At 31.4% G+C, this 18,424-nt stretch overlaps 1 protein-coding gene across 6 annotated transcripts in view; it reads left to right on the top strand.

Moving 5' to 3' along the window:
* LOC100923239 (fibrillin-2-like) overlaps positions 1–18,424 on the top strand; it is a 117,817-nt gene that overhangs the window by 26,797 nt on the left and 72,596 nt on the right. For all 6 annotated transcript variants that reach the window (XR_004234188.1, XR_004234189.1, XM_031968608.1 and 3 more), the window contains 5 exons: positions 2,983–3,051; positions 5,745–5,870; positions 11,847–11,972; positions 14,043–14,189; positions 17,474–17,542. Coding sequence is in view for 4 of the 6 variants with exons in the window: in XM_031968608.1 (XP_031824468.1) it covers positions 2,983–3,051; positions 5,745–5,870; positions 11,847–11,972; positions 14,043–14,189; positions 17,474–17,542 (537 nt within the window). In the remaining 2 variants the exon portion in view is untranslated. The remainder of the gene's footprint in view (positions 1–2,982; positions 3,052–5,744; positions 5,871–11,846; positions 11,973–14,042; positions 14,190–17,473; positions 17,543–18,424) is intronic.

The following is an 18,424-nucleotide window of genomic DNA, read 5'->3' as shown; positions in this document are numbered from 1 at the left end:
GCAAGATCTTTAAGGGGTAACTGACAGAATGGTAGAGACATGAACCTAGAGGTAAAATGGCACAGTTTCTGTTGTCAAGAGAATTGATTATAGTAAAGTCAAGGGTCTTGACTTTGACTATGACTTTGACAATGAATAACTGGTATTACATAATACTTAAACAAAAAAGGAAAATGAGACATGATCTGTAAACAAATTAATAAGTTTCCTCAGGATTCTGACCATATGCTCTTTTCTCTAGCTATACTATTGCTTGGTGATATATGTCATCTGAGGCTTTTCTGAAACCACCCTTTATTTCATATAGCACAATAGTATTTTTATTACAAGCATATACCACATGTTCAGCTATTCCCCAATTTTTGGACAGCCCCTCAATTTCCAGTTATTTGCTACCACTAAAAAAGGCAGCTAAAAAAAGACTCTTGCGCAGGTAGATCATTTTCCCTTTTCTTTGATCACTTTGGAATATACACCTAATAGTGGTATTGTTATGTATAGGTATGAACAGTTTTATAGCTCTTTGAGTATAGCTCTAATTTGTTCTCTGAAATAGTTGGATCAGTTTATACATCTCAAGCGGCAGTGCATTAGTGGTTCAATTTTTCACAATTTTCTTCAACATTTGTAATTTTTCTTTTTCTTCCATATTAACCAATCTGATGGGTGAGAAATGCTACCTCAGAGAGTATTTAATTCTGATTTAGAGCATTTTTCACATAGTTAAAGAGCTTTGATTTCATCTAAAAAGTATCTGTAAATATCTTTTGATCATTTATCAACTGGGAATGATTTCTATTTCTAAAGATTTGATTCAATTCTCTATATATTTGAGATATGAGGCCTTTATCAGAGAAATTTGCTGTAAAATATTCCCTCCTTCCCCCAATTTTTTGGTGTCTGTTTAGCCTCTGTTTCTCTTGGCCCTGGAAATCTGTTGAGGTACTCAGGATTTCAAATACTTATACTTCCTTTTACCTTGGAATTGACATAAGGACCTCTGTTCCCTTATGAGTAACCACAAGCATTCCTCTCCTCTCTGGAATGGTGACCAGGGTCCCACTATCACAAGCACTAGTGCTCCTCTCAGGAACTGTGAATGAAAACTATATATAGGCAATGCAACAGAGACCTGTATCCAATGTCGGAAAAGGGTCCCCAGTAAACTCTTTTATCAGTTGTTTTCTAGGATGAGAGCTCTTGAAGCAGCTGTTGTACTATCAGAGAAACTTCAAGGTCTGATTCTGGTATTGGTTTGCATGTGCTCAGTGTCATAGTATCACAGACCTCTTCTGCCAATCTTGTAAGTCATATTGGTCTGGGAATAATATCTTATACTGACTTGACAGTCATCTGACATTCCATAATTCAATTTGAAGCATTGTTTTAAAGTTTTTTCAAAGGGAATGTTAAGAAAGTTCATCTAAGTTGCTGGTTCGATTCTGCCATCTTGGCTTTGCCTATTGTAATGAAATATGACTATGCTTCAAAGATAATGAGCAGACAATTTTTAAATGATGAAATTAAAGCCATTTTTATAGTTATATGAAAAACACACTCTAAATCACTATTGATTAGAAAAATGCAAATTTAAACAACCGAGATACCACTTTACATCTCTGATTGGCTAAGATGACAGGAAAAGATAATGATAAATGTTGAAAGAGATGTGTGAAAACTGATTCAATCATTCTGGAGAGCCATCTGGAACTATGTCCAAAGGGCTATCAAACTGTGCATACCCTTTACCCCTGCAGTGCCATTACTGGGTCTGTACCCCAAGGAAATTATAAAAGAAGGAAAAGGACCCACATGTGCAAAAACGTTTGTAACAGCTCTTTTTGTGGTAGCAAAGAATTGGAAAATGAGTAGATGGCCATCATTTGGGGAATAACCTACAAGTTATGGTATATATGAAGATAATGGAATATTATTTTTCTAAAAAATGAACAAGCTGAATTTAGGAAGGCTTGAAAAGATTTACATGAATCAATGCTGAGTGAAAATGAGCAGAACCAGGAATACATTGTACACAATAACAGCAAGAATGTGTGATGACCAACTGTGAAAGATTTAGCAGTTCTCAGTGGTTCAGTGACTCAAAGCAATCCCAATAGACTTTGGACAGAAAATGCCATCTACATCCAAGAAAAGAACTAAGGAGACAGAATGTAAACCACCACATGCTAGGTTCAAAATTTTTTTTTTTCTGTTTCTCTCTCCCATAGTTTTTCCCTTTTGCTCTAATTTTTCTTTCCCCATGATTCATAAAACAATGTGTGTTTAAAATAAATAAAAACAATTTATATAGAGAGCTAAAATTTACAAAACAAGAATTTTATCTGTAAATAGGTTATTATGCTATAAGAAATTCAGAATAGAATACAGAAAATCATGAAGATTTCATATGAAGTAATGCAAAATAAAACAAGCAAGTCCAGGAAAGTAATACACACAATGGCAATAATAAAATTTAATAGAACAACAAAATCTAATCAGAGTTGAATGATGCCACATTATATGACAAATTAAGTTTCTTCCTAGTGAAATATAAGAAGACTTCCCTTATTTACTGAGGTATGATGCATAGAATATTGCATAGGTATGTGCTTTTTCAGTCTGTTGGTTCGTTTTATCTTGCTTTTTAGTAGATTCCAACACTATATCCATCTGGAATTTTATAAAAGTGGTTTGTCATTTCCTTCTCCAACTCATTTTATAGATGAGGGACTGAGACAAATGGTTAAAATACTTAAGGTCACATAGCTTGTGATTTATACTCGGGAAGAAGCATCTTCCTGACTTTAAGCTCAATACTCTAGTCACTGTACCATTTAGTTGCCTAATTTTATGTAAGGTACTTATAAATAACATTGTACCCATCTATTGTAATTATCCAGTAATTGTTTTGATTTATGATTATTCATTGGACTATGTCTTGGAAATATAAATATCACATGTCCTTTTTTTGGTTGTTCCTAGATGAATATTATAATTTCTGTCCAGGAGTTGAGAGCTTCAGACCTAATCCTGTCACTATTGTCTTTGAAGGTGAGTTCATTTTTAATAACTATCAATATCAGATCTAGCTGGGAAATAGAGTACTGAAAAATAAATTTTAAATAATAGCTCATGAAAAATTAATGTACCCATTGAAATTACCCTCTCACATATCATCTAGTAAAGTTTTTATGCTGAATTTTAAAATTTGGTTTTCCAAATCATTTCCAATGGAGCAGTAATGAACTGAACCAGCTACGCCCAGAGAAAGAACTCTGGGTGATGACTAAAAACCATTACATTGAATTCCCAATCCCTATATTTATGCCCACCTGCATTTTTGATTTCCTTCACAAGCTAATTGTACAATATTTCAGAGTCTGATTCTTTTTGTACAGCAAAATAACGGTTTGGTCATGTATGCTTATTGTGTATCTAATTTATATTTTAATATATTTAACATCTACTGGTCATCCTGCCATCTGGGGGAGGGGGTGGGGGGTAAGAGGTGAAAAATTGGAACAAGAGGTTTGGCAATTGTTAATGCTGTAAAGTACTCATACATATAACCTGTAAATAAAAGGCTATTAAATAAAAAAATAAAATAAAATTTGATTTTCATTCCATTTTAAGGACTATATATTATAGGAATAAGGTTGTAATTAATATCTTGATGAAGAATTACATTTAATTTTTTCCTTTACCCTTTGGGTCTTGATCATTTTTAAATCTTTGAATATTTTGGTTACATGCCTTGTACTATATGGTATCATTAGAAAAGCACTGGTATTTTTAAAATGGGCTTGTTTTTCAGGGGAAAGCTTAGAGTTATTAAAACAACTATAGTATTTTTTTCTTATTTTTTAAGCTTAATGCAAAATAAAAATAACTGGAAGAAGACAGAATAGGGGGAAAACAATGTCATGTGCCCAACAGAACATAAGGGAGAATTCAAAATATGTAACAATTTCCATTACAAGAAAGCATAAATAATAATAGAAGACATATTCACAACTGTCCATCCTTGCTTCCTTAAGAGTTTTCTTTTGTTTTCCACTGTGTACTTTTTACTTTATTCTTTTTTCTCCCCCTCCCAAGCAGGTTACAGTTAAGCGCACATGCCCCCCCCCCATCCCTACGTAGATATATATGCATATACACACACATATATATGCATGTATGTGTACACTCACATAAAAACATAAACATATGTTTTATATATATATATATATATACACACATATATCTAAAACAATATTACTATAGTTCACACATAATTTAGATTTTCCTCTTGATTGGATCATTTTTAAGTTTGACTTTATTGGAGATCAGTGATTACTACGCCTATTTTTTCCCCCTAATTCTGCAATTAGGGCCCGCAATCTTTTATTATAGCCACCAATAAATTCTATGTGATAGGTCCAGCATATTTTAATTGTTACTTGTAGAATTTACTCTGATTTGGGAGTTTCAAAATTTAGCAGTGATATTACTTTTTCTTTGCAGGTTATCCTTGAGGTGATGATTGTTGAATTTCTATTTTCCCCTCTTGTTCTATCATTTTAGGGACAATAAGGGCATCCAATTATTCTCTCTCTATATCTTTTTTTTTTTTTTGATCTTCAGACCTGTTTTTTTTTTTTCTAATGGTATTTTTTTAAATTTTGCTTTGTTTCTCAAAACTTCAGTGGTTTCCCTTTGCCCAATTTTAATTTTCAAAGAGTTTAATTTTCAAACAGTTTTCCTTTTGTCCCTGGAGAACCCCATTTTGCCCCAAGTCTTATGTTTTTCATTATCTACTTTAGCTATTTTATTTGTGGGAGAAATCTGGAGAGGTGGAATTTTCTGACCTACTCCATCATCTTTTCACATTCCTCCCTTAGAATTTTAGTTTCTTAAAGACAATTCTGCTTGCTCTCATATTCAATTTTGACTTCAACTCAGTAATCATTTATAATGACTAAGCAAGATATTTATAGCAATTGATGAAATCTATGAATTGTCCATTCTCCTGTGTATGAGATCTTTGTATTGCCCATTCTCCTGTGTATAGTTTTTAATTTTTACTATGTGTATAGCCAAACCAAAATCATTTGAATGATTTTTATTTGGAGATTCAGAAATGTGAATTGTATAAACTAGCTGTAACATATATATCAAAAGCAAAAAAAAAATGCTGGAGATACAAGATTAAAAAAAATGTTATCAAATAAATTTATGGCCAGGAAAAAAAACTTACATCAGTAAGGTAAGGAGAACAAGAGCTAACCTACAAACAGTACACATATTCTGTGGTATGTTACATGTGAAGAGATATAGAAGGTGGTCTATATATCCTGTAGATTACCATTGGCTGATTTATGGGAAAATCATATAAATGTTGGTCAGGTATGGATCTGTGTCAATGGAGGAAATTCTTCCATAAATCACAGTTCATTGAAGCAGATAAAAAGTCAATTAAAAGAAAAGTGACAAAAATTCTTATTAAAAGTAGTTGCATCAAAGAGTTATCTGAATGATATGGAAATTTTTTTTTTTTTTTACTATCACTACCAAATTTGAACAATCTCCCAAATCCAACACCATTCTAAGATTATTAAAAAGCTAAAATAATCAATGGTCTAGAAAATCATGTCAATTCAATATGCATTAATTTAAAAGTATGATGAATTATGTATATATGTCAGAATGATTCTCCTCTTGGATTATGACAATTTTTTCAACTATAATTATTTGTTTTGTAGATATTGATGAATGCCAAGAATTACCAGGTCTCTGCCAGGGTGGAAACTGTATTAATACTTTTGGAAGTTTCCAATGCGTATGTCCACATGGCTACTACCTCAGTGAGGAAACTCATATATGTGAAGGTAGAGCAAATTCTTACAAATAAAACACTTATAGAAAAATTAAGAGATTATTTCCAGAAAAAAAATGTTCAGTTAGTAAATTCCAGGAGAGAACAATGTTTATCTGGGTCAATCTTATTTCTTTCTAAAAAGTTTGTTGGATCTTCAAAATTACATAGAATATTTAATTTTTTCTGGAATGTTCATTTAAATAGTTCATGGCATATTTGAGTTTTTAATGCTAACCACTTACTTTGAATTGCCAGAGCAGTTTGGAAATACTTTGTTATTGTTGCTGTTGTCATTGGTTTGTTTAGTTCTCTTTTTTTTTTTTTAAAGCTATATCAGACTCTTCATGAACCCTTTTGAGGTTTTTCTTGGCAAAGATGCTGCAGTGATTAGTCATTTTTTTTTTTTTTTTAGTTCATTTTACACACGAGGAATTGAGGCAATTTGGGTTAAGTGACTTGCTTGTCGCATGGCTAGTAAATGCATCAGGGTAGATTTAAATTCATAAAATTGAGTCTGATTCCCAAGTCCCATGCTCTCTATCTATTGCACCACTTAGCTGTCCCACTTTGATCAGAATCACTAAAAAGAAGATAAAACATATTAATTCAAAATACAACTACGTATCAACATAAAAATTAGGTTTAAGTTCCATATCTGACATACTGGCTTTGCTGACCTTAAGAAACTCTTGACCTAGAAAGCTGCCAAAGACTTTTAAAATTGTAGGCCAATTGCTGATCTGAATCGATAAAATATGCCAATAAATATTTCCTATTCTCTGAATTTAGCAGGTCTATGCTCTTTTCATTCTGAGAGTTTAACCTTTAGAACCTTTATGATCTCCATGATCCAGTGACTCATTCTTCCAAAGGTGATCAAAGTGAGCTCCAAATTACAGGATTCTTCTTGAGAGAGAGTTATAAGATCTTTTTATTAAACAAAATTATAATTTGATAGATGCTAAGGAAGACTTGATTCCACATTCAAATTTCAAGGTCCTAGTAGAAATTTGTTAAGTACAAATTCCCTCACATCCCAAAAATATTAGATGCCTACTTGTTTCTCAAAATAGTAACATGTCTGTAGGCAACAAGTATAAACTAATTTATAAAAAGAGAATCAAGTTTATGAGAAGTCATAGTGGATAACAAATTAGAGCATAATAGAGTCCCTAAAACAGTTTCTCAGCCAAGGACAATGATTTTCCACTGTTAAGGCTTTATTTCCACTTAGGCTGCTGCAGGGATAGCCTATTTTCTACTTCTTTAAATAATCTGCCTTAATTTTTTGGTGGTCTCTGGCCCACCATGATACCTCACTTATGCTCCTCTTCCATGTCAGTATGGAATCTTGTGGATAGGAAGTCAAAGTTCTTCCATCAAGCTTCTATTCAGGACTATATTAGAGTATCAAAATTCTACATGGATGCACTTCTTTTTGCAAGCATGAAAGTTCAGCAAATATACAGACAGATTATTACTACATACAGATTATTTTAACTCTCACACATTGTATATTTATAACTAGAAGAGTGAGGGAAGGAACAAAAGACCCTGAACAGAAAAAAAGATTTAATAAAGAATGGCTTTATCTTATAAATCATTGATCTACAAACTATTTTTAAAATCATGCTCCTCACTTATAAAGCATTTTTGAGCAGGAAACCTAAGAATGTGAATGCATATATTTGTTGATTATATGTTAATGTGTAATATAAATCTACTACTGAAGTAAAACAAATAAATTACAAAATTACAGAAGAGTTAGAAATAGGAATGGAATTTGTCATTTCATTAATACAGAGAGTAGGTAAAGAAGAAAATTGTATTATCAATGCAGGTCCACTCCTTATTTGTCACTTTTTAATAGTTAATTTTTTGTCTAATTATATTTGGAATTACATGTAAAAACAGAAGTTTGATATAGGTTTCGCGTGTACAGTCATGCCAAATATATTTCTATGTAAATCATGTAGTAAAAGAAAACAGACAAGAAAAACAAGAAAAATAAAGAAAAAGTGTATTTGATCTGCATTCAGAATCCATCAGTTCTTTGAAGATGGAGAGCATTTTTCAGGATACAGTCTATCAGAATTGTCTTAATTCATTGTATCACTGAAAATAGCTGCTATTCATAGATGATCACCATATAATAGTGAAGCTACTGTATACAATGTACTCCTGGTTTGGTTCTTTTCACCTTGCATCAGTTCATGTAAATCTTCTCAGGTTTTTCTGAGACCAATCTGCTTATCATTTCTTATAGTACAATAATATCCTATCACAATCATATGTGACAACTTGTTCCTCAACTGATGGATATCCCTTCAATTTCCAGTTCTTTATCACGTTTAAAAGAATACTAGAAAAAAAATTTTTTATATAGATCTTTGTAGGTGGAGTTCTGAAATGATCCAACCATTCTGGAGAACAATTTGGAACTATAACCAAAGAACTATAAAACTGTGCATGCCCTTTGACCAAGCAGTGCCACTGGATTCCAAAGAAATCAAAAAATAGGGAGAAAGACCCACATGTGGAAAAATTTTCTAACACCTCTTTTTGTGGTGGCAAAGAATTGGAAAATTGGAAAATGCTCATTAATCAGGTATTGGCCAAATAATTTATGGTATATGAAAGTAATGGAATATTATTTTTCTATAAAAAAGTGATGAAAAGGCTGACTTTAGAAAAACCAGGAAAAATTTACATGAATTAATGCTAAGTGTGAAACAAGCAGAACCAAGAAACATTGTATACAGCAACAGCATGTTTGTGTGATGATCAACTATGAAGTCTTGTTTCTTCTCAGCAGTTCAATGATCCAAGGCAATCCCAATAAAATTTGGATGGAAAATGCCATCCACATCCAAAGAAAGAACTATGAAGACTGGATATAAAACAATACATATGATGCTCACTTTTTTCCCCTTTTGTGGTTTTTCTCTTTTTGTTCTAATTTTTTTCTCCCAACATGATTGATAAGAAAATATGCAAAAAAACTGACTATACATATATAACCAAAAAGATTTTCTATATGTAATTGAGGAAAATAAAAATTGACAAGAAATTTAAAATAAAATAAAATTTGTACGTACTTCTCTAATCAAAATAATTAGGCACTTTTTCACATGATTGCTTTGAGTTTTTCATCTGAAAACTGACTGTTCATATGCTTTGATCATTTATAAACAGAGGGATGGCTTGTGTATCCTTATAAATTTGACTCAATGCTCTATATATTTGAGCAATGAGGTCTTTGTCAGAGACACTTGCTGCTAAAATTTTTTTTTTTAGCCTTTTGCTTTCTTTCTAACCTTGGTTGCATTGGTTTTATTTGCACAAAAGCTTTTAATTTAATTCAATCAAGGTCTGTTTTACATTTCAATTTGCATTTTGTTCTCTCATATCTCTCATGTGGTTATGTACCTGTAACTCACCCCCCTTTTCCTTTAAGAATTTGGATGCTAAACTACTTAGTGCATATATTGATATTACTTCATTGTCTCTAATACCTTTTAGTGAAATGTAGTTTCCTTCCTGTTCTCTTTTAATTAGATCTGTTTTTGCTTTTGCTTTGTTTGAGATCAAGATTGCCACCTCTGTTTTTTTACTTAAAGTTAAATCTCTTTGTTTTCATTTCCCTTTTTAACTCTTTAGGCTTCTCTTAGATCTTGATATTAGAGATTAATTTTTAAAAATCCTAGTCTTCTCCTTGTGAAAGCTTGAAATCCTTCTATTTCACTAAATGATCATTTTTTCCCTTGAAATAGTATGCTTAATTTCACTCAGTAGATGACTTTTGGTTGTAATCCCAGCTCCTGTGCTTTCTCATATATCATACTCCATGACCTCCAGTCCTTTTAATTTTACAGATGCCAAGTCCTATGTAATCCTGATTGTGACTCCCTGATTATATTTGAATTGTTTCTTTCTGGCCACTTGTAGTAGTTTTTCCTTTGATCTGATAGTTTTGAAATTTGGCTGTAATCTTCCTTGGAGTTTTTATTTTGGAATCTCTTTCCTGAGGTGATAAGTGGATTCAATGTCCATTTTGCCTTCTGGTTCCAGAGTAGCAAGGCAGTTTTCTTTGATAATTTCTTGAAAGATGCTATCCAAATTTTCCTTTTTGTTATGGCCTTCAGGTAGGCCAGTGATTGCTGACATTTAGGCTACACTGAAGCTCATGGCTGTCTGCCACTTGAGATTGTTTATTTATCTAGTGTTATGCTGTGAAGTACATGGAGGTCTAGTTGCTGGAGATAGCTTATTTGCCCTGTGCTATGCTGAAGCACATGAATTTCTGGCTGCTGACAGTTATCTGTTTGCCTAGGCTAATTCAGTGGCACTTGGTGGTTTTAGAACTGGAATCTTGTCAGTTCCCTTGGCTGTACTGAGTCATGTGAAGAGGGTGGGGGCCATTCTAATGTTAGGGTTTGACGTTCCACCACACTGGGATAGAGGGTCTCTGGCTGGTTTGCTGAGCTGGGGCTTGCTGCTGGTTTAATAAGACATTTATTGTCCTAGACCACTTTTTCCTTTTGCCCAAATGAGACAGATCTTTTTGCCAATCTTTCAAGTTTCTTGAATTAAAAGATTGTTTCATCTTTTTCTTGCTGGTTCTGCTGTTTTTTTGTTTGATTGTTTTTGTTTTTTCTGTTTTTGTTCTCCCAGGATTTGTTTTAGGGCACTATTTTATGGTAGTTGGAAAGTGAATAGGGGAGAATTATGGTACTGTACTGCCAATTCCGCCATCTTGACTTCTTAACTTTTAAGTTAAGTGGTCTTGGCTTCCAGAGTGGAAGAAGTATTGTCTCAAGCTTCAGTGTTTTTGTGCAGCTGTTTTCAAAGATTATTCTGGGGACCTGTAATTTTTCCATTCTTCCAAGCTATCATGATTTAGAAGTGTTATCTTCTTGATTTGTGCTCTCTTCTATTAAAGACAACAAATAATTTTTTCCACTCTGGATCCTTACCAGCCTCAATCTGTAACCACAATCTTTGCCCTGTGACTGATACCTGGATTTAAGTAAGGGCAGTGAAAGAATTCTGCCTCTCATGCCAAAAAAGACACCCATGTAGTAATTCTCTTTCTATTTTTTATGGATCGAGAGGTCCATAAACTGCAACTTGCACCATTGATTCTGTTGTCCCTAAGGCCTACTGCTGATTACCTGAAGTGCTGCAGCATATCGTGGACCATACTCAACTCTTATCCCCATGTGACATATCTTTGCTGCTGACCTTCCAAGTTGCCTTGGAAAATTGCTTCATTGTGTTCTTTTGTGGGTTCTGCCACTCCAGTGTTTATTTTGAGGCAATTATCAAAGTTATTTGGAAGGGTTTGAGGAAAGCTCAGGTTCAGTCCCTGCCTATTCTCTTCCATCTTCTACCTGCAACTTTTAATTTTAGAGTTCATCTGCTAGGTTAAGTGAAATGCCCATAACCAATGTGTGTCAGAAGCAGTACTTGAAAAACCAAGTCTGACCTGGCCTTTGAAATTCACTTTCTTTCTGTTATGTCACAATGTCTTTTGTCATAAAAATAGACATTTTTAAGGGATAAGATAGAAGGTAAGATGAGATAACATTTATCTTATAGGAAATTTGGGAACCACTGGAGTTTGGGTAGGAGTGCTATTGTCCAAGGACTAAGACAAATGCTATGCTATTCTATCATGAATATATTATGTCCATTATGACCCTCTGTATATGAATGTGGCAGAGTGGGTGGAGAGCTAGCTTTCGGATCAGGAAGACTCAAGTCCAATGCTTCACCCACCTCACTAAAATTATAAAATATAGAAGACTTCTGTCAGTTAAGAGATTTTTACACTAGGAACTCCCCTCTTCAAAGAAATTTTCATACAAAGAGCTCCCTATCCCAAAGAAATACACATATATATCTTAATGTTAGGAAATCTCTTTTTTCAATAATTATTATTCAACTGTCTCTGGTTTGCAATTATAACTTATTCTTTTTTTAGATTTTGATGAAAGTTTTGTGCATCCTGGTGTCTGTCGACCTGACACCTACTATAATACGTTGGGAAATTACACCTGCATTGGTCCTCCTGAATATATGCAAATTAATGGTGGACATAACTGTATGGGTATGTAAAGTTCTATGTAATATATACCATTAATTTTGATTTTAGGATTTTATCTCATTTCTTGGAAGCTATTCAAAAAGTCTGATAAATCTTTATAATTGATGAAAAATTTGGAAGGTAAATCTTGTATGTGTAAAATTTGAAAGCTATTCTCAGAATATAGTTTCTAAAGTTGCCTACAAAATAATTTATTTTCATATATAACATTATGTATTAAAAGATTACGTCACTAAATTAGAGATAGCAAGATTCTTCTCAAATCACATTTATGTTCTAGTTATAAGATACAAATTTTACCTTAAGATGAAATCCTTGAAATCATAATATTATAAATTTTAGAGATGAAAGAGACTGAAATCGTCATCTAGTCCATTCTTTCCATTTTGTAAATGATAATGTCCAAGAAGTTGTATATTATTCCAGGTCACACAGATAGATGGCTGAAGTAGAATTTTATATTTAACTTATCATTTAGAAATTATTAGGTTGACAAAATTAGAAAAAAATGATTATAGCATACTGTTTGACAAATTGAAGGATCTTTACTATTGACTTATGGACTTGCTTTATGACAAACTTCTGGGAAAATTAGAAAGAAATTTAATAGAAATTAAGTTGAAACTAACTTTTCATACCATATGCAAGAAAAGGTACCAAATGGATGCAGATCTAGATATAAAATATCATAAACAAATTAGGGGAATAAGAAAGTACATACTGTTCGTAACTACAGAATTCTTTAACCAGAGTTATTGACCAAAAAGTAGACAAAAGATTATAGGATCTTACATGAAGAATTTTTGAATATATAAAAATTGCAATAGTTTTATACAAACAAAATAATTATTAAAATAAGAAGAAAAGTAAGGGAAAACCATCTGCAAATATTTTGTTAAATTCTGATAACACAATATATAGGGAGATTTTATCCAAAGGATTTTCTACAGTAAATAAATGGTTAATCAGGTAGTTATCAGAAAAAAATGCCAACTTTCAACCATATGAAAAAAAGTATTCTAAATCACCAATAGTAAGCAAAATGCACATTTAATCAATCTTGAAGTTCTATCTTACATCCATTAAATTGGCAAAGGTGATAAAAATGAAAAATGGAAATTTTTAGAAGGAATGCGGAAGGACAGGCATAGTTAGTGAAATTTTAAATTGGTCCAATTATGCTAATTTGGAATTTGTCAATTTGGAATTCTTTTCAAGGTTATTAATTTGTACTTCCCCATCAATACCACTATTTAACCCCAAATAGGAAAGGACCCATATCCACCAAAATATTTATGGAAGTATTTTTTTGATACCAGATAAAAAGTAAAATTAAAGAGAATGTCCATAAATGGGGGAATGACTGAAGAAATTAGTTTGTGAATATAGTGGAATAAAATTATTTGGGGGGAAATGATGAAAAAGTTGGATTCAGAGAAACCTGAATAAATTTATGTGAAGTATTTTAGAGTAAAGTGAACAAAATCCGGAGGAATTATATAATGACTACTTTAAGCAATGGAAAAGATTTTGAAAGAATTAAGAGCTAATCAATATACAACTCTTCCCCAATGATGAATAATAATAACAGAAGTGCTGGACTACCAGTATACAATGTGACATTTTCAAATATGATCAAAGTGTGAATTTGTTTTGATTGGCTATTTTCATTTGTTTCAAGGGAAGGCTATTTTTTTTTAGGAAAGAACATTTTAGAGGGAGAAAAGTGATATACTGATGCCAAAAAGAGAAAGAAAAAGAGCACCAATAAACATTAATTTGCAGAAGATAAATGAAAGAAGTTCAGAAAGAGACAGTGACTAGTAGGAGAGTTTTGTTAACTGTTTAATGTAAGGAAACAAGCTATATAAAATATTCACAGTTTCATATATCCTTTTTTTCTCTGTTCTTTGTATATCATATCATATATTTTGTCAAATTTATATTAATAAAACTTTAGAAAATTTCTTAATACATTCAAAAAAGTCTGCCAGATCATATGTTACAATTGTCTGTGCTTCAATATTGAAGCTAATTTATTTGTCACTTAAAAACTATTTTTTCTATTTATAGACATGAGAAAAAGCTTTTGCTACCAGAACAAAACCACCTGTGAAAATGAGCTACCTTTTAATGTGGCCAAGAGGATGTGCTGCTGTACATATAATTTTGGCAAAGCTTGGAATAAACCTTGTGAACCATGCCCTACTTCAGGAACAGGTGAGAATTCACTTTTATATGCCTGTTAAAAATCAATGTAGGAACCTAATTTTTCATTATTACAAATGTGCACTAGACCCAGGACAATTTAGGATCTGAGAGGCATTGTCAAGGCTGAACTTGGAGTCAAGAAAGAGATGCAATTCAATACTGATTTGGACATTTACTAGCCATATGACCTTGGAAAATTATCTATAAAAATGTTTTTTCATCAGTATAATGTAAATATTTATCCTTGTACTACCTACCTTACAGGTTTTTTATGAGTAAAGTACTTTTTGTAGACCTTAAAGTGATAATACAAATGTGAGTTATTACTATTGTGTAAATACTTGTGCATATAAAATCATGACAGTTTGGAGGCTAGAGGAAAAATACTTTGGGAGTTGAAACAATTTCAATGAATGAACTATTTTATTTTATCACTGGGAAGCCAACAGTAATATTATATAATTTTGTAAAGTATGTCTAATAAACTCTACAGCTGAAATTTTTTCTGCTTTATAATAAGCATTGCTTGGTTCCATATTTTTGCAATTTTATATTCTCTAGCCTATAAAAATTATATTTGCTCAGCAAATATATGAACAACTCATATTCCCAAATGAACTTCTTTTTTTCCTTCTTGTATTCCTGCAGTTCCTAATTCAGGATTAAGATGATATAAATACCTTCCTTGCTATATATACATTCAAATTTTCCTCCACATACAAATAATTATGAAAATTATATTGAAAAGATCATAAAATCATAAATTTAGAGTTGGAAAAACTTTCTTTCAAAGTTATTTAATTAAAATCTTTTTTTTAATTTTCTGTTTGAGGAAACTGTGGTCCATAGAGCTTAATTGGTTTATCCAAAATTACGCTCATAGTGTTGTTAGTATGGTATTAAACTTTAGATTCTCATTTTGCCAAGGATCCGGATCTAGATCTTATAGGCTCAAGGTCAGTGCTTATTTGCTAGCTTCTTATTATCCATGTGTGATGTGTGTTTTTTTTTTTTTAAAGTAAATCATTAAATAAGAATATGAATTTTAGATATGCATTTGAATTTTGAATATTTAGTGAAATGATAATAACCAGTCTTTGGTAAAACAATCCAGAAGATCAGACAGATTTACTTAACAAATTAAGTGCTTGACAAAATAGGTATCCTGGTATAAACTAGAAACAGTTTATAGCGATGAATATCCAATTTTCTCTTTTACAAAAAATATTCTCCACATACTGACTTAAAGATCTGGAAACATTAAAATCCATTTCTTTTCAGTATGTTTATTCTTTTTTTACAAAGACATTACTAGCTCTCCTAAGAATAATAGTTGGTAACTATTGATAGAACAACTAGTAGTTTACTCTGGAAACAAGTATAATTATAAATATATAAATATTATAAATATCTTAAAAAGAAAAGCAATATTAAACTTCTTAAATTAACCTCCTGATTTTCAAGTATATAAGTTGTAAAGTTTAATAAACTAATTAAATGTTGACTGATACAGTACTTAAATTATATCTATCTATCTATCTCTATATATGAAAAGACAAGGGTCTTGAACTAATAATTTTATATGTATTTAATAAGCATATACTATATGCCAAACTTTGTGTTATGCTGGAGATCTTAACAGAGAAAACAGAAAAAATAACAGAAAAAAAGGGCATTATCTGTGTTTTAATGAAAATCACTCTCAAAATTAGGGGAGACAACACATAAAATAAAAAGCTGTAGGCTGAAAGTCTTAAGGGTACAATATGAGGTTACAACAAGGGTAAAACAAGATTCACAGATCTTTAGGTAAAATGTACAAAAGTTCTTTTTTTCCATATACATGACTCTATATAATGTAGTTTCTTTGAAAATTTGTAAACTGACTTAATGAAGACGCTGTCAGAGGACTTAAAAGCAACAATGCATTTGAAGTAAAGGGCCTTTATTTAAAAAGCATATACTGCCTCTATGGCTTTCTGCAAGTTATTTAATTTTTCTCAGGTCCTGATTTTCTTTATTAAAAAAATGGGAGTTGCATTTCTGAACTCCCATACATTTTAAATCTATGATACAATAGCTCTCAGTTTAAGGGGATTTTGGAATTTTGGGAAACATTTAAATCATTTGCTCAAAATTAACTGGACATTTGTATACTTATATTGTATTTAACTTATACTTTAACATATTTAACATATATTGGTCAACCTGCCATTGGGGAAAGGGGTGGGGTGAGGGGAAGGAAGGAAAAAGTTGGAACAAAAGGATTTGCAACTGTCAATGCTGAAAAATTACCTATGCATATATCTTGCAAATAAAAAGCTATTAAAAAAATTTGCTCATAGTTGTTAGTTATTAAGCAGATTTTTTTCTTCATGTTATCTTTTTCAATCAGTACAGGTTGATGTTATCTTGACTGATTGATATAATAGCTAAAATTTTCCAAGCATTGTGCTAATCTTAGCTTTACAATTATTTCATTTTATGATCACAGCACTCCTTAATGATGGCTACAATATTCTCCATTTTATCGATCAAGAAAACAGAGGCAAACAAGGTTAAGTGACTTATTGATGGAAACGCATCTAATAAGTGTTTCTAAGACCGTATTTGAACTCAGGTTTTCCTGACACCAAAGTAGAAGGAACTCTTATGTGAGAAAAAGTCTTTCTATGAAGGAATTATTCAAATGGTTTGATCAGGATCTTGCAAATAGTGAATGTCTGAAATAAAACTCCATCTATCAACTTCTTCTTTCACTTCATTTCTTCCTAGCTCCAAAACCAACTCTTATTCATTATACCATGAAGAATTAAGAACAAAAAAACATTTTTTTTAAAAAGGAGGGAAATGTCTTTGTTTAGAAGAAAAGAATACCATATAACAATGGCAACTATGCAGTAAAATTTGTCTAAGTTATAATCATATACCTATTTTAGTTGAAGTAAAGGAAAAATTCAAGTCATAGGCAATATCTAATATTTTATTTTGTACTGATTCAAAATAAACTAGTTTCAGAACATAGAAAAATAGAGTAAAGATAAGTACCTTTTTAACTTAAAAAGGTTGTACATTTCTTCTCTTCACAAGCACAATTAAAAAGCTAAATTCCCAGAAAAACAATATTGTCATAATCTGTGCCTTTTTTAGTAATATATAATTTGAAATGAATATATTATGATTGTAAACAGTAATAATTATTGACATTAATCACTTCTGAAATAATTTTGAAGTTTTTTTGCATTGGATAGTGTTTTTTTAACCATTGTATTTGCTTTATTTTTGTTTTAAAGTTGAATTTAAAGCCATATGTGGAAATCTTCCTGGGTTTACTTTTGACATTCATACAGGCAAAGTTATAGGTAAGTTTTTTTTTCCCCCAGATCTACTTATTTACATGTAATATGTGCATATGTTTACATACAATATTAAAAATCATTATGGTGTTTTAAAATAGCAGAATACTAAAAGAAGCTATGGTTCTTGTTCTTATTCTTGATCCTTTGCTAAGCCTCTTCAGATGCTGAGAATTTGGGAACTTGGATTTCTACTAAATGAAAATGATTGTCATTTCTTAAAAGAGCTACCCATTTGTATATTTCAGAACGCAGGAAATAATTAAATATGAAATATTTTTAAAGAATATTTATACCCTAATTTCCTTATCATATTCTATACAGAGTCAATATACCTAAAAATTTTATGAATGTTGGGAAATTTTCATATTCATTCATTTTCTGTGTATTAGCATTCAGTATCAAATATCCAGAAAAAATACAAATATCAGATTAGCACACATGTTGCAGAAAACTGCTGATATTTAAAAATTTCTCAATTTATATTATTGAATTCCTACAATAGATCAAAAAGGAAAAAAAGCTATGTTAAAGCTGTTAAATACTAAATCCAGAGTGACTCTACTTCCCATCCAAGCCAAATATAACTATCTGGAAAGTAAGAAATCTTACAGCATGTCTTAACAAAATAATATGGTGAATTCTAGAGTTTTGTTGAACTTTTCAATATCTTTTTCTACTAAGTTCAATTTAAGTTCTAGAAAACAGAACTATTTCTTTCTAGATGGACTTTTTTGAACTTGTAGCTTTTTTCTTAAAGATAAAATACTGATCATTTTTCAAAGAGATGACAAAAGATAGTTTCTTTTGTGTATCTGAATGAGAATATATTGTTTCAAATGATAGTTGGTTCACTGGGTGGGCAATAGTTATAGTTTAGTCTAAATT

The sequence above is a fragment of the Sarcophilus harrisii genome, chromosome 1 (genome assembly GCF_902635505.1).
Source record: "Sarcophilus harrisii chromosome 1, mSarHar1.11, whole genome shotgun sequence".
In the NCBI taxonomy this organism is placed as follows: Eukaryota; Metazoa; Chordata; class Mammalia; order Dasyuromorphia; family Dasyuridae; genus Sarcophilus; species Sarcophilus harrisii.
This window is presented reverse-complemented; position numbering and strand designations above follow the sequence as displayed.